The 15,603-nt window shown below is 39.6% G+C and overlaps 1 protein-coding gene across 1 annotated transcript; it reads right to left on the reverse strand.

Moving 5' to 3' along the window:
- Positions 1-957: 957 nt before the first annotated feature.
- On the reverse strand, positions 958-10,798 carry pnp6 (purine nucleoside phosphorylase 6). The gene is made up of 6 exons (XM_040035112.1): positions 10,639-10,798; positions 8,080-8,243; positions 7,887-7,990; positions 5,176-5,351; positions 4,894-5,084; positions 958-2,094 (listed from the first exon to the last, which is right to left on the reverse strand). Exons 1-6 carry the CDS (start codon positions 10,671-10,673, stop codon positions 1,862-1,864), a joined length of 903 nt encoding a protein of 300 aa, XP_039891046.1. The 5' UTR covers positions 10,674-10,798; the 3' UTR covers positions 958-1,861.
- Positions 10,799-15,603: the final 4,805 nt, after the last annotated feature.

The following is a 15,603-nucleotide window of genomic DNA, read 5'->3' on the forward strand; positions in this document are numbered from 1 at the left end:
ATGTTTAAAGTGAAGGATTGAAAGAGTGTGGCGCTGCAGAGAGAGTGTGTAGATGTGTTGATGAGGTGTGTGCTTTGTTTGGGGCTATGTTTGCCTTTATCTCACTGTTCACTGAACCTCATTATCGTTGAAAGAGGAAGAAAGTCCTTTTCTCCTTGAAACTGACTTCCATATTGATTGATTTTGGGCTGTACCCCTGTAGTAGCCTGCTTACACACGCACACACACACACACACACACACACACACACACACACACACACACACACACACACACACACACACACACACACACACACACACACAATGACCAATGTGTGCAGTCACCCATGGCAAAGAAAAAATGCAATTACCCAGATGTCATCTCCAAATTTTTATTTAATAGCAGCAAAAGCTGGTGTGGCAAATAATTGCTTTGCTAGAGTGCATTGTTATATAAGTGAATACAATTCTAACCTGAGACCTCAGTACTTTAAATAAGATCAACAAACAACACATAAGGGTTAATTAATCCAATACAGTACAACCACAAGAAAGACCAGAAAACCGGAGACTAAAACAAATTGCCAAATTTGGACTGCTGAGCTTGTATTTTTCCGGCCTTTCCAGTGAATGAGATGGTCAAGACAAGCTGGCAGGCAAACTTGTTCCAGATGAGCACAGAAAAGATTGAAAACTGCAGGTATTCCAGCCCTCTCTGATGTTACAGTGTTAAGGCCTCACAGTGTGCAAATAAAGCAGTCCACTAAAGAAAAAAACCCTCATACATCACAACCACTTAACAAGACTGCTGGCATATCTTTCAGACTATACCGTGCGCTTTTTGTGTGATTAGTTAGATTTCTCTCTATGTATGATATATGTATGGTATAAATATATATATATATATATATATATATATATATATATATATATATATATATAGATACACACATATACATATATATATATATATATATGACAAACTTTTAAGAAACTCATTGATTTCTTCTTTAAATATTAGGAATGATATCAGAGATTGGCCTATTTATTTGTAGGCCAGTATTATATGATAAATACATTGGATAGATATGTAGTCTGCCTGCTTAGAAATATAAAACTCTTGAATAAAGTGTATAATAAATATGCCCACATTGATTTACAGGTAAAATAATTATTAAAAGTGCATCCTTAACAAGAAGAAACCACTAAATAATGCCAGTTGATAAGTCCAGTCCATAAGCTAGCAGGGTTTTCCACATGCCCCTGAAACAGATAAATGGTGGATTCATAGGTAGTAGATGCTCGCATTGCTCTCGCTAAAGACAAACTGCAGCATGCATGCATGCAGCAAAAATATGAGTGGGAGAGAGGAAGGAAGGCATAAACTAACCATCAAATCTTAAAGGTTTGGACTCACTCAGATACTCAAGTCCGGTTTTCAACAACGACCCAGATTGAAATTTGCTGCCACTGTGATAATAATAGGGAGTACAGGGAAAACCCCAGCCACCCTGCGGCACTTACATTAGGACAGAAATGCACACCGGTGGTTGTAAAAGTATTACTATTACAGTTATTTATCTGTGATATCTGAGACTGTGGAAAGTTGAAACATTGGAATGGATGCATGGATTCAGGCTTACGTTTCCTGGATCACATTTGTTGATTTGTGCAGCTCTTGCTGAGGTAGTGCTAAATCCCTTAAAATCTTAAACCTTATAACTTCTCCTAAATGTCCACTTTACCCAATAGCAAATAATAATCTATCCCCCAAAGCACCATTTTTACCTTTTGTTCAAAGCTATGATTATTCTGTCACCACAAATTTGACTGTAAGGCCTAAAATGTTCTATTGGTCCAACAGATTGTAGATGATGTTACTAGAGCTTGGCTATGAGGCAGCTCACAAGATTCTGGAGGTCCTGAGTCCTGCGCTCAGTAGTCTTCAGCACTTCTGTGTGATTTGCTTTTTCATTGCTCTCATAATCTGTCACAACCTTGTTGGTGATGAGGGACAGGCCCAAGACACGCAAGCGACGGTCAGGAGCCCCATCCTCCTGGGCACGTGTGCCACAGTGACGAGCCACCACCACCTCCGGGACTGTGCTCATACCTAGACAGAGGGTAGAGGTTGACATTTAATTGAGTACATAAAAACATTCCTTTACATTCCAGTTAGTACTGAACCTTGAAAGAGACACGTTAAAAAGAAAAGGTGGTTTGACTTCAGCACTGTGGTATAGGTCAGTCTCCAAACACACAGGATCCTTCATTTCACAAAATGCAACTTTACAGCAATTTCTATTAGATCATCCCTGCTTAATTAATCTCCATGGCTTGGCTTTCTCTTATGAATGTGTAGTTACCAACCCAAATAAGGCTAACACCTCACAGAACATGACGAACATGCCATAAGTAGGCTTAAACTTAAGTGTAAAAGTAGTACTAAGACAGTTTTAAAAAACTGTGATAGTGGCCCTCCTGTGAGCAGCAAAACAAGCCAATATGACTATATTATTAAAGTCATAAATAAACATAGGTATATCCAATGTTTTAGCAAACAGTTGCTTATTAAGAATTCATTTGGAGTCATTTTCTTATCGTTATATGATGTATTTAAGATCCTAATTAACTTGTCTGCCATTTGTTGCTGGGTCTGTAACATAAAGTGGCTTTTTAGCTGCCTGTTTTACTGTGAGGCAAAATAGTAAAGTTATGGGACAGACAAACCAATAAAGCTTTGGTGAACTACAGTTAACTGCAGAGTCGAGTGATAGTCATCCTTCAGTTTTAAATATAGTCATTTGAAGTCCTGTTGAATTTTTTTAAAAGGATTATAGCAGTGAAGGTGCATGAACTTAGACATTCGTTTTTATTAGCTATCTTATAATAACTATTCTGTCAGAAATGGCATATTTTCCTACAATTTAGCAACTACTCTGGCTGTGAACTGACATATGTAAAAGTAAACTATAGTAAAACTCAAAAAGATAATGAACCCAGGTAACAACTTTCAAAATGTATCATCTTTTTCTGCCGATTTTACTACACAGAAAATATTTACCATTAAACATGCTACATTTACTGTAACTGATCTGATGTAGTTAAAACTGGTTTATATCAAGTTCTTGCTCTGTAGGACATGAAAGTCTAAATCACATTATGATACATAATAACACAAACAAAACATCAATTGCTATACAGTGAAAAAAGAGTAAGCGGGTGTATGCTGTGATGTATATGATGTGAACCGGTGGTTACAAGGATGTCCTGTAGAGTCTGTTTCTGAAAGACGTAGATTATGTATGAAAAAATCTCTGATGATAGCTGATTTTTTAAGTTGGTACTGAAAAAGGTGCATGTGAAACTGATTTAGTGATGAGGTGTCTTGTGTTGTGCCCCTTAAGCGGAGCAGTAAGTGTTGGAAAGGAGTTATTGGTTTGAATTTGAAAGTAAAATTTAATGGCATTATTATCTGTGTAAATTAAAGAAAGTCAGGGTACTCGATCCATGTGCACAGGTGGAAATGAATCATATGAGCTCTATGATGTGTTCTTGGTTCAGTAATATCTCTTGTAGTGAGGGAACAAACTGGGAGGAAGTAGCACAGTAAACTGGGAGGCAGTGTTACGGCTCCCAGTTTGATCTCCACCAAATTATTTAGAATTAGAATTTATTCATGGATGGATCTAAAGAGCACAAGTAAATAAAACTGTAATGAAGGCAAACAATAAGCAAGTCCAATCATGTAACATAAACCTCCTTCTGTATTGTCATAACAACAAATCACAAATAACACTACTCAGATAGTTTTTCTGATTTGTTCCAGTCATAGCCTGAATCCAAACCATTTACTGTTGACTTGTAGACTCTGCATGTATAAATTATTATTTTAACCATGGAGCTGAATTATTTAAATATGAAAACAGAGCTTGTATTTAAACCAACTTCACCTTCAAAAACACAAAAGTATTGTGCAGTATAATTGTGTGTAACTTTATACTACCACATAATGTGCAAAAAAAAGTGTGGGAGAAAAAAACAGGGGAATTAGAAGAAGCGTTTTCAAGAGTGAAGAATTGCAAAGTCATTCATACTGTATGACTTTGTAAAAACTGGAGGTTATGTAATAATAACAGGAGAGCCAGGTGCCAAGTTGGTCTGTCAATGATCTGAACAAATAAGTAACAAATACATAATACATAATAGATCATAGGAGGACCAAATGAAAAATAGTATCCTTTATACAAAACAACATTTTGCATGCATAGATTTTGAAGTCATTTTTAGGTCTTTAATTTAGTTAAGCCATCATATCTTGTGTACCTTTAAGTCTGGGGTTCAATATCGGACAAGTGAACCAGACAGGAAAACTCTGTAGTATCACATAAGCTCGTTTTTTGCACTGTCCAATGAATCAGGTGAAAACTGATGCTTTTTTCCCATATGGAAAAGAAATAGTAAAAACTTGTAAAAGACTTGCATAAGATGTGGCCTACTTCATACAGTGAATCATATAAGGCTTATATGATTTACTCATGAAAGTGGCCACTTTCTCATTACTTTTATATATTGTTTTAGTAAGTATCCAAAACATACAAGTCTCATTTATAAAATTTTTCAAAGGATCTCATATATCTGTTTTCACTCCTGACAGATACAAACTTTATAAGATTTATATATATCTTTTCCATATGGGTTAGCTTCCACTAGTTCCAACTGTTGGGGTAATATTACTGCAGAAATGTAACTGCTGTCAGTACATCTTCAAAGTAATTCGTCTCTCCGTATCCATATTTTTTTTAATGTCTGTATGGTGGCTCTTGTAGATGTACTGTTATGAAGTTTTAACCCTTTATGGTACCTTTTTAAAGGGCACTATCTGAACTGAGGATGAAGGAGCTGTACTAACCCACAGCATCAGCCCCCAGCATCTGCAAGAGTTTGCACTCAGCAATTGTTTCATATGTTGGGCCAGCCAACATGCAGTATACCCCTTCCTGCAGGAAGCTGTCAGAGCCCAGTTCCTTTGCTGTTTTTCTGGTCAGGGCTCTCAGGTCACGGTCATATGCATCTGACATGCATGGGAACCGCACTCCGAACCTGCAGGGATAATTAATGCATGAATGAGACACAGGAGTAATGTATAAGATACAGATTTTCCTTTCAATGCCCTGACTGAGTGTTTCTGTACCTCTCATCATTGTGCCCACACAGAGGGTTCTGTCCTGCAAATCCGGGCATGTTGATGTGATCTTTAATGAGCATGATGTCTCCCACACTGTAGGTGTCATTGAGTCCTCCTGCTGCATTTGTTACAATCAGAGTGCTCACACCCAGCAGATAGAAGACTCGCACTGGGTAAGTCACCTGGAAAGATAAAAATTGTATGCTTCAGAGACAGCAGCTGTCACTCTTTTATGGTCTCAGTGTTTGTCAGAAAATTACAGAAGGGAGTTACAGGTAACCTGGGAATAATAGCAAAGCAAACAATTCATCATATGAAGCAAACATTATAAAAGTGCCAGCTTCTTTATGCACTGATGTCAGTAAGATTTTTATTACTGTAGGTTTTTGCGCATGTGTGGTACAGTCGTGGTTCTGTGCTAACCTTTATATGGCAACTGATGGCCCATAAATGACTGTTGCTACTTTTCACTGCAGTCACATTTAGAAATTGTTTTTTTCTATTTCACATTCCCCTAGAGATTGAATTGCCTATGAAAGGGCTCTGCTAGTTAGTGCAGAAATGTTATCGAGTAGCTTGCTATCTTGATAAGGTCAGTGCTGTCACTTTGGAACATTGGTATGCTTGATATAGGATTTGCATATTATAAGCCCACAACAAACTTTGTTCCATGGACAAAATTTAAGCAGAGCCGTGTGTAATAACAGGACTGCAGAACCTCTAAAAGCAAACGAATGATATAAGGTTTGGTGGAATACTTCTTCTAAAAAAACATATTCATTGTATAAGACAAAGTAATCAATTACAGGCACTTATTATTGCTGGTGTAATGTTTACTATACTAAATGTTTCAGATGAGTGTATTGCCATGGTAACAATAGCTGATCTGCCTAACCACAAGACAGTTGTGATAAGCGTGTCTTTAATTTGGCAGATATTCTGTCATAAAGCAAAGTACTGGAACAATTAAAATGTGCGGACAACCAACAGAGTGACACTGCCATTCACTGAGCCATGCAGTTACTGTACATGGTTAATAAAAACATCCCATCTAATGTTATCTTGGCTTTATTTTTTTCAGGTTGCCAAGTAGGGCTTAAGGACCATAACACAGGACAAAGTCCAGTACATTCTGCCAGAAAAGCAAATTTGTAGTAGAAAATTTTACTTAAGCTGGCATAGGTGGGGGGTGGCATATGCAGATGATTCATCTAGAGACATTTAAAATGTTGTTTGTCTATACTTCTAACTGGATATAAGAGGACTATAAAGCATCTGACCTTCTGTTACTATAAAAAAAATGTGCCCTTATGATTCAGGGGGGTCATATGGAGAATTTTATGTGGATATGGCATGTGAAAGCGGGTAATAAAAGTCAAACCAGGATACAGTCTCCACAGGCCAAAGGGCAATCCAATGTGACACACTGGTTAGTTTTCTTACTGTCATCTCAGCACTTCAGCTGATCATTCTATAAACTTGGTAAATTGTTACCTCAAGTTGTACCTATCCTTGATCCTTGATGTCATACACCCAAATTTCCCCTTGTGGGACAATTAAAGGATTATTCTATTCTATTCTATTCTATTCTATGTAAGTGTTTATTAAAAGTCACTTGGCTATTTGGGAGAAAGTCTTAACCCTCTCAAGGCAGGCGTTGCCGATTTGCAACAGTTAAAAACTAACAACCTAATTACCCCACATACATATTTTATGAGTTTTTCTTTACTCAGAAGTACCACTGCAGGACTTGGTTGTGCATTAGCAACAAAAAGTTTAATTTGAGCCTGAGAGGGTTAATTGTCTCAGAGAACAGCGTTCTCTCATAGAATATAAGCTTTATGGAAGAAAGTCTGATTTTGACTCATCAATTTAAAGAGCAAGAATCTATTTTGAAGGCAGTTTGAACTGCATGTTTTTCTCAGTGTGACTGACTATGTCAGAATTTAAACTGCTGGCTGAATTCTACAGTACTTCTACAGTACAGTGCATCGTTTGCATCAGCAAGGTCTCAAGACACAGAAGCGAGTTGGGTAATGGAAATGTTGTATTTGTTCCAGAGTTGCTTGTTTTTTCACAGCACAATAATGCTGATTCATGAGTTATGAAACTATTCTATGAAACATGATTGATACAGTCTTGAAGCCCCTGAATGTTCTGCTGAGGGAACGACTACACCATATGAATGTGAAATGAGTACACCACTTCGACTGTGTGCCGGGCCAGAGTCTCAGTCCCATATGCATATAATAACCTTTTTAATGAAAACTCTGAATGATGACTGCTTTTTATTTGTCTTGTTCTTTCGTTACTGGATTGCTTCTGTAATTTGGGATAGAAATTGTGACAGAAAGCTGCTCATGAGGCAAAGCAATAACAAATAAATGTCTATCTTTGCACATTTTCACATGGAGGCCATTCAAAATGCAGTTAGATCAAATATAATCCCAGCAGAGCAGAGCATGGAAGTGGACAAATAATGGGTTACATCCCAAAGAGTAAACACCAGGTATCTGCTACTCACAGTAGCTCAAAGAAAACACCAAGCTTTGTTAACATAAGCGGAATACGCTACTAAAGCTCCCCACCCAGGACTGGTCCACACACTGACTAACCAGCTCTTCACTTGCTTATATGCTGCTAGGTGGCTGATTGCTGAATAAAGCCAGCTGTCCACTGGCTTTATTCTACATACATCTCTACATACTGCTGCTTACCGTTTGTATGTTGTAACCCTCGTAGAAATGGAATCTCCCCTGCATACAGACACACTCGCAGCCATTCAGCTTGCCAAACACCAGCTGCCCTGCATGACCCTGCACTGCACAGCACACGTGTAGCATTAGCCATTGCTGGCATGAATATGCACACTGTCCAGACAGTAATAATGAGTTTTAGGAAACCGCTTACCAGTGCTGGTGGGAAAACGTGGAATATCCTCATATTTGAACACTGTCTTCTCCTCCAGCAGATCAGCTAGACCACCCAGGCCTGAACCACAGATGATGGCCACTTTGGGACGCTGCTTTGTACGGTTAAACAGCCAGTCCGCTGTCTCCTTATAGTCTTCATAACTGTATATGAAAGTGTTAAGGAACATAAACAATATAAAGTCAACATGTGCAGTTTTAACTGAGAAAACAGAAGAACCAGCAGAACAGCTTCAACTGAAAGTTCTTTTAACTTCTATAGGCAATCATTAAAAGTCAGAACTCTAAAAATAGAAAGATTAATGAGTTTTGTTCAGTTAAGGCTTTTCTGTGTGGATCAACTAGTCTGACCTGTCTATCCAGCTAAAGTGTGTCCCTTTGTGATGACAAAGTTTCCACAACTCACGTAAAGCTAATGCTCATTGTCTCACTGGTTGCACTGGTAGAGTTACCCACTATTCAGCAACAGCGATGTTAAAGACAAGTGAAAAGATCATCTGGAGGGGAAATGTGGGAGAAAAAACACACGGAAATGAACACTGTAAAAATATGATTCAATGATGCAGGGTGCAACACACTGAAGGGCTTTTACTTTGCTATTTTGAGTGCACCAGGCAAATTATAATTCAGGGGTGCTGATTTGATTGGGAATGCCCCAAGGTACTACATTATATAAAACTTGAACCAGTCTGTAATTCTGCTTATAAATGTGGTAGTAAAGCTATAACCTTGTTAATGTTCCCTCAATGCCTCAAGTCAAGCCTTGTTGTTAAAACACAGGGACACTTCAGGCTGTGGCCTTTACCAGATCAAGCTGAAGCAGGGGAAAGCCCAAAGACTCTAGAAATCCCATCTAAGATATATGCTATATCTGATTAGAATTAGATGTTCTGGCTTATCTTTTCCATATTCCACCTGTTTCTTTGCTAAAAATCTAGCATGGAATTATTTTAGCAAGAGTAGAAGTTTTGGCAACTGGGATGGAGAGTTCAGTCAAAGTCATAAAATTTCCATGAAGTAAGAAAGTGGGCCAGCTGCCAAATATATCAGGGGCCTATGCATCAAAAATTTTATCCAGAAGAAAGAAACTGAAAGTAACTGAATCATTATCCAGTCTGTCAGTTGCAATCGTGGCTCTATAACTAATTCTTCAGGTGGTAATTTTCAGCTTTGTACAAGAACACCAGTCAGGAAGATTAACACATGACTGTACGAACGTCTGCTGGATTAGAAGGTGGAGAATAAATGACAGCATGTCAGGTTATTTAACCATTGCATGTTTTTTTTTATCAGTGATTTATAAACCCAAGCAATGGAAACATGGAGACATCAGCAGGGGTGTATAATATGTAGCATAGCAATAAAACCATCTCTTATTCAGCAAGAACATGATGACAGCTCTCATTCCTGTAATTCTGCTGTAACCTTTTATTTAAGGGGAAGTAAACTTTCCCCATAAACAAGATGAATTTACTTTTGAGTGGCCAACTAGACTTACCAAATAACAATTATAAGAACTTGATGTTTAGCCATCTTTGTATGATGGTGTTAATCTGTTAGATTATCCTGTTTTTTAAATTACATAATAACCTTACAGTTTCTACTATGTGTTAGCATTTTAAAGTCATGTCAAAATGACAGCTTGTAAAAAAACTGTGAAAAACTCAGTACAATCCATGTTTCATTAGCTAAACCAAATTTAGTTGCAATAAGTTAAAGTAGCTGTTTTCTGTGTACTTCTTTTTAGTCCTGTGGCAGTAGTTTTTCACAGCTACACCTAGACTTACACCGACACCTAGCAACATATAGAGTGATATATGGGTAAGCCAGTACATTTTATTTTGATTTTTCTCCTACCTGCCTTTCAATTGAGCTCAATGCTTATCTAGGTTACATTTGTCTTTGAGCTCACTTTGTGATTATGTTCAATTATACAACAGCAAGCAGGAAGTGAGTTTGTAAGGGCTCTCCTTCCCTTGAACTGGTGGGCTGGTATCGTGTGGAGCTGTCCGTGGTGCTGCGGGAAATTTGTTTTCAGGCTCTGAAGCCTGACTGCCACATATTTCTGGCATTCCGAACACAAAGTCCCGAAAACACAAAAGGCAGCTTGACTAGTCGCGGTAGTTGCTAAGCCCCAGGCTTTGAATTAGACACACAAGACAGGCCTGTAAAGTAGGCGAACATGCAACCAGTCTGACTAGATCATTACGATAGATAGCAATGGCATTTGCATTTTTATATATTAACAATTCAGGTTATTCTTCCCTTACGCTGTAGGTAAAGGCTTCCACCTGTCATATTACGACAAGCTCACTTCATAAGAGGAAAACCCTCATTGGCTGGTCTAATCTTCAGAAATAAGCGTCCTGTCCCTTTTGCCTTCATTATACGTTTCTCAAAACGCACAATATGCTTTATGTAAATCTTAGGATTTATTCTTTAGACCCCCTTCAACACCGTCCACATGCCAATTAGACAGCGTAGTAGCCTTGACAATCATTAGGCTCTTTTCACTAACATCCAGCCTTGTCATTCCTACCTGCACTGACTGCTGGAGGGGTTTGCCGCTTCCATATCCGACGATGGCGACGATAAGGTCCCGTTTCGTGTTTATTTTCACAGGTGCTTCCCGTGGATGGTACGCCAGTTAAAGCCGCCGATGGAGACTCTTCTGCTTGGGTGGACGAAGTGCGGAGGGGGTGTTGCGCGTTGACGTCAAGACATTTCGTAGGGGATGGGGCGGGGCTTACACAGAGTGCCGGTCGCACTTTGAAGAATACAAAATCCAATTTTCTAGCCGACTGGGCAATTTACTGATCCGTTTCTCATGACGAGACAAGACCGGGAACAGAGGGAGAAACAGTGAGAGGGCGACAGAGAAGAAGGGAAAGGAAAGGATAAGGAAATAATAATAATAATAATAATAAGATAAAATCTAAACAGTAATGTTGTGGATTTTTTTTGTTATTGTTTTTTACCCCACAAATATAAACAAACATTTCAGATTTCAGATGTTCCATTGACACCAGTTCGGGGAAACCCCGCATGTGTCTGAAGCATGCTGTACAAATACTCGCTCTGACTAACAATTCAAAGTGCTGACTCAGGGATTAGTAGAAAAGAATGAACGTGAAAACACACAAAAACCTAATACAAAGCAGTGACACAAGGCATAAGAAAAGGGGAGCAATGTACTGCATGTAATTACAGAGACAGGATAAATACAAAGCTAGAGAAGCTTATTTGTTTAATATTTTATCTTAAAAAGTCACGAGTTTACAATTAACAGGTCTAGTTATGGGTTAATGCCAACAACCCATAAACCATAAACATTCCAGAAAAAGTGAAAAATAGTTTAGTATAACATACAAACTTAAATATGAATAGTTCCTATTTAATGCAACTTTGACTGCTTTTTCATTTATTCACGTGGAACAAGTTAGAAACAAAAACATGTCATGGTGGTGTTGTGTAGCAGGCTATAGTTGGACCCAGATGCAAGACTCGAACACAAAAGAGATTACTGAAAGAGGCAGCTTTTATTTGCAGCAACAAAGCACTAAACTAAATACATGAAAACAAAACCTAACATTGGAAACTGAGAACTGAAAACTAGAAACGTGCAATAAAAAACTAGGAACTGGGGAGAAAGCAAGGAGAAGTCAATGGCCAGCGTTGGTATTGGCGTGGTGTGGCGTGGTGGTAGTATCGGACAGAGGCCCTTGGGCGGCTTGAATGGTGGCTGGTGTTGACAGGGATGGGAACCCTTGAGCAGTGCAGGATTGGGCAGTGCAGTGACCACTGGTTCAGGCAGAGATAAACCAGATGGAGCAAGGACCTCTGGTGGAGCAGAACCAGAAAGTGCAAAGAGCTCTGGCTAGCTGGAGCTGTGCAGGGTACACAGCCTGTTAAGGATGCAGCGGCTAGGACTACACAGCACATGAGGCTTCGCAGGCTCAGGCTGCAATGTGGAGACCATGGCTAGCTGGGCAAGCTCGCCTGACCCCCAGCGGAGACAGGTGGCTGGGACGCCTCAGCTGAGCCCCCAGCAGAGAATGAAACAAGAACCTCCGGGGGACCAGAACAATCTAAGGCCTCAAACTCAGTCTCTGAATTCCAGTGTTGGGTAAGTTACTTTAAATTAGTAACTTAGTTACATTACTAGTTACTTCTATCAAAAGTAACTCAGTTACTTCAAGTTACTTGTTACTTTCAAAGTAACTAGTTACTAGGGAAAGTAACCTTGGTTTTACTCAGAATTCTCTTGTTATTGTGCTTCCGTAACTGGATACCCAGCGAGATTGCCAGTCTTCTAGCTTGCTTACTTGCCACAGGTGCACTGTGCCACCTACCAATAGAAAGGAAAAAATAATGTGCATATTTCCACGAGTGAAATCCCACACCTGGACCATCATTGACCGCCGCCATGATTCTAGCCTACGTCACAGCGTCACGTGCGCTTTTTACATCCAACACGAAAACTGCAGTCGTGGTGCTTTCGATTGTACTCAGAACTCGGAAATTCTGCCTTCCGAATAGGAAGATGTAGGTAACACCAGACTGCAGATGAGCTGCATACAGGGCTGGACTGGGACAAAAAATCGGCCCAGGCATTTTGACTAGAGAACAGCCGCCATTATAGGAAAAATCATAAAGCCTTTGAATGAAAACAAACACTGTTTTGACTGTGATGTACACTGTTTTGATGGTATATATGCATCAATCAATCAATCGTTTGTTGTAAGATTCAGATAATTATTTATTAAAAGTGAGAAATTTTAAATGAGAATAAGAAAGAAAAGTATTTCCTTGTGCCCACCTTTCCCTGTTAATGCCCTACCTGGCCCCCTGGCAAAACTTTACTAGACCCGCCCCTGCACAGTTACCAGCTGTCAGCTACTTAGAAAAGGATCCTGGTGTTATTTGTCTCTCAGAAACAGTTCATAACTTCCCTTCAACTCATTCATGTCACCTAAAAGGTAAACCTGTTTCTCCATCACCTGTTCAGCTCTGATGATTCAGTAAGGACATCTCCTGGTTTCATCTTCATGTTTCCCTCTCACCAGATAACCAAACCGACATCATGACCAGCAGCTTTTACAGCTGTGGCTCCAGCAAACATCAGCTGATACTAGAAAGTAATATTAAATAAATTCTAACAACAGCTGATCAAACATGCTGCTGTTGTTTAACCCTAGAACACTATCGCTGGGTGATTTACACATTTATACATTCACATGATTTTTCTCTCCCGCAGCTGTTTGCGTGTCGAGGAGCCTGTGCCTTCACCAGGGAAGTCTCAAATGTCCCAGGAATGGGTGGACCAAAGACCAGCTTTCCAGAGTCATTATTTTGTTTTAGGAGGGGTTTTTTTTCATTTTGTTAGACATGGCACAGTTGAAAGTAAAAGAAGACCACTCTAATTTGTCATGTGTTGTCATATTTTGATATATTTGATTACTTTTTATTGGTTATATTATATCGGGTAAAAATCACCCGGCATTAGTGATTGTGTTACTATTTATAGCGATAGTGTTCTAGGGTTAATGCGACATCCGCTGGTTTCTTCTTTCTGGTGCAAAGTGGGCGATAAACAAACAAGAGAGATGGGACTTGCATCAGAAAAGCCGATCAGCTGATCATTAATCAGTTTCATTATTGAAGTAGAAACAGAAGAGGGAGGGGAGAGAATGAGAGAAGAAGAGGCAGCTGTGCAGCAAAGACACAGAATAACTCCAGCTTTGTGTCTTTTTCATTGTAGCTGAAGTCCAGGACAAACTACGTTCCTTTTCACCGCAATACGAAACGCATAATATTTTCTCTGAATACGAGACGATTCCATTTTTACGGGACGGTTGGAAACTCTACTAACTAACCTTATGAACAAAATAAAGTTCAACATCAGTAACACAGCACCCACCCAGCTGTATAGAAACTTGTCATGCTAGCTAGTACGCAGTATGAAAAAGTAAGCATAACGAAAATAAACTCCACCTAAACTTAGTTTATATCTGACCCAGACAGACTGCAGGTCATAACTTCTTACCTGAAGTTCAGTTCACCTGACACTCGGACCCCTCGGGTCTCTGCTCCTCCTGCCTCACCTTTCCCTCATCCACCTGCTGGCCTCCACCACTTGCTAATGAATCTGTGGATGCGCTGCGATAGCCACCACAAGAAGTAATGAATAACGAGCCTATCTAAATCCCAGTAACGATTAACGCGTTCCTAATTTTGGCATAATAACTAGTTACCATGCTCGTTACCACAATAATAATGTAGTTACTGTAACGCGTTATTAAGTAACGCGTTACAGTAACTACATTAGTTACTGTAACTACACTAACTACACTGCTGAATTCCGCCTGGGTAAAGTTTCACTTTGTAATTGGCCCAGTTTAGCTGCACAACAGTTCCAGAAAAACTGTTATTATCCGGAACTGGGTAACAAAGCCTTGGAATAAACATTCTCAAGGCCCTTATCCATTAGCAGCTACTCAGATCGACTCACCCCCTTATCACCACAACTTGGCTTGGATTGACTGGTTTCCCATTACAACCTAGTACTGCCTTGTGTGCATGCTTGTCAACATAGCAATGCATCTGCACGTCCCACGACGTCAATAATGTGCGATACGAAGACTAAAGGTGGACATTTAGGCAAGAATATACCTACTGCTTGGTCTGTGGCTTTTCATCAGACTCAAGGATCACCGCATTTTTTTTTTTTGGGAGCTATTTCCCTCGTTGCTGGGTTTCAAAGATGCCGGTTTTGACTTTCGTGAATGAGAAGCTCTCATGACTCATTGAGTGACACTACTGACCAGCCAATCAGTGTCATGCAGTGTGACGACATCACATTTTAGTACCTGCTCGGATCGTTTGGATCTGAAAAAGTACCAGGTACCAGGTACTATGACCTAATGGAAAACCGTGGTAAACTGTGCCGAGTCAATGCGCGAAGGTACTAACAGAAAAGGGGCTATAAAGTTTCCAGGCTCGGGAGGAGTGTGAAGAAAACAGTCTTCTAAATTCTCTGAGCTAGAGTTACCAGTCTCTGTAGTAATACTTCCAGGCTTGGAAGGAGCATGATGAAAACTATTTTTTTTTTTTTTTTAAATGGAGGAAACTGCGTCAGAATAAACAGTTTTAGAATCTAAACACTCAGATCAGGACAGCTTCGTCTTTAAAAAAAAACTTGGAAAATTTCTTCCGCTGCTGCAGCTGTGGTGATGTAGAAGACTCCTGCTGCTGTGGTGACGTAGTAATGGAAGAATTAAGCTGCAGCGCCGTAGAAGAGGAGGACCAATGACCTGGGCCAGCTCTCAGTGCCTCCTTAGCCTGAGTCAAGGAACAGCCAAAATCCTAAGCTATACATGTAAACAAAACCTAACATTGATTGGAAACTGAGAACTGAAAACTAGAAACCAGGATCAGGAACTGGGGAAAAAACTAAGAGAAGAGAGGGACACAAGGACAGCAAGGGAATACACAGCAATGTGAG

The sequence above is a fragment of the Simochromis diagramma genome, unplaced genomic scaffold, assembly GCF_900408965.1.
Source record: "Simochromis diagramma unplaced genomic scaffold, fSimDia1.1 OVJJ01000333.1, whole genome shotgun sequence".
Taxonomy (NCBI): Eukaryota; Metazoa; Chordata; class Actinopteri; order Cichliformes; family Cichlidae; genus Simochromis; species Simochromis diagramma.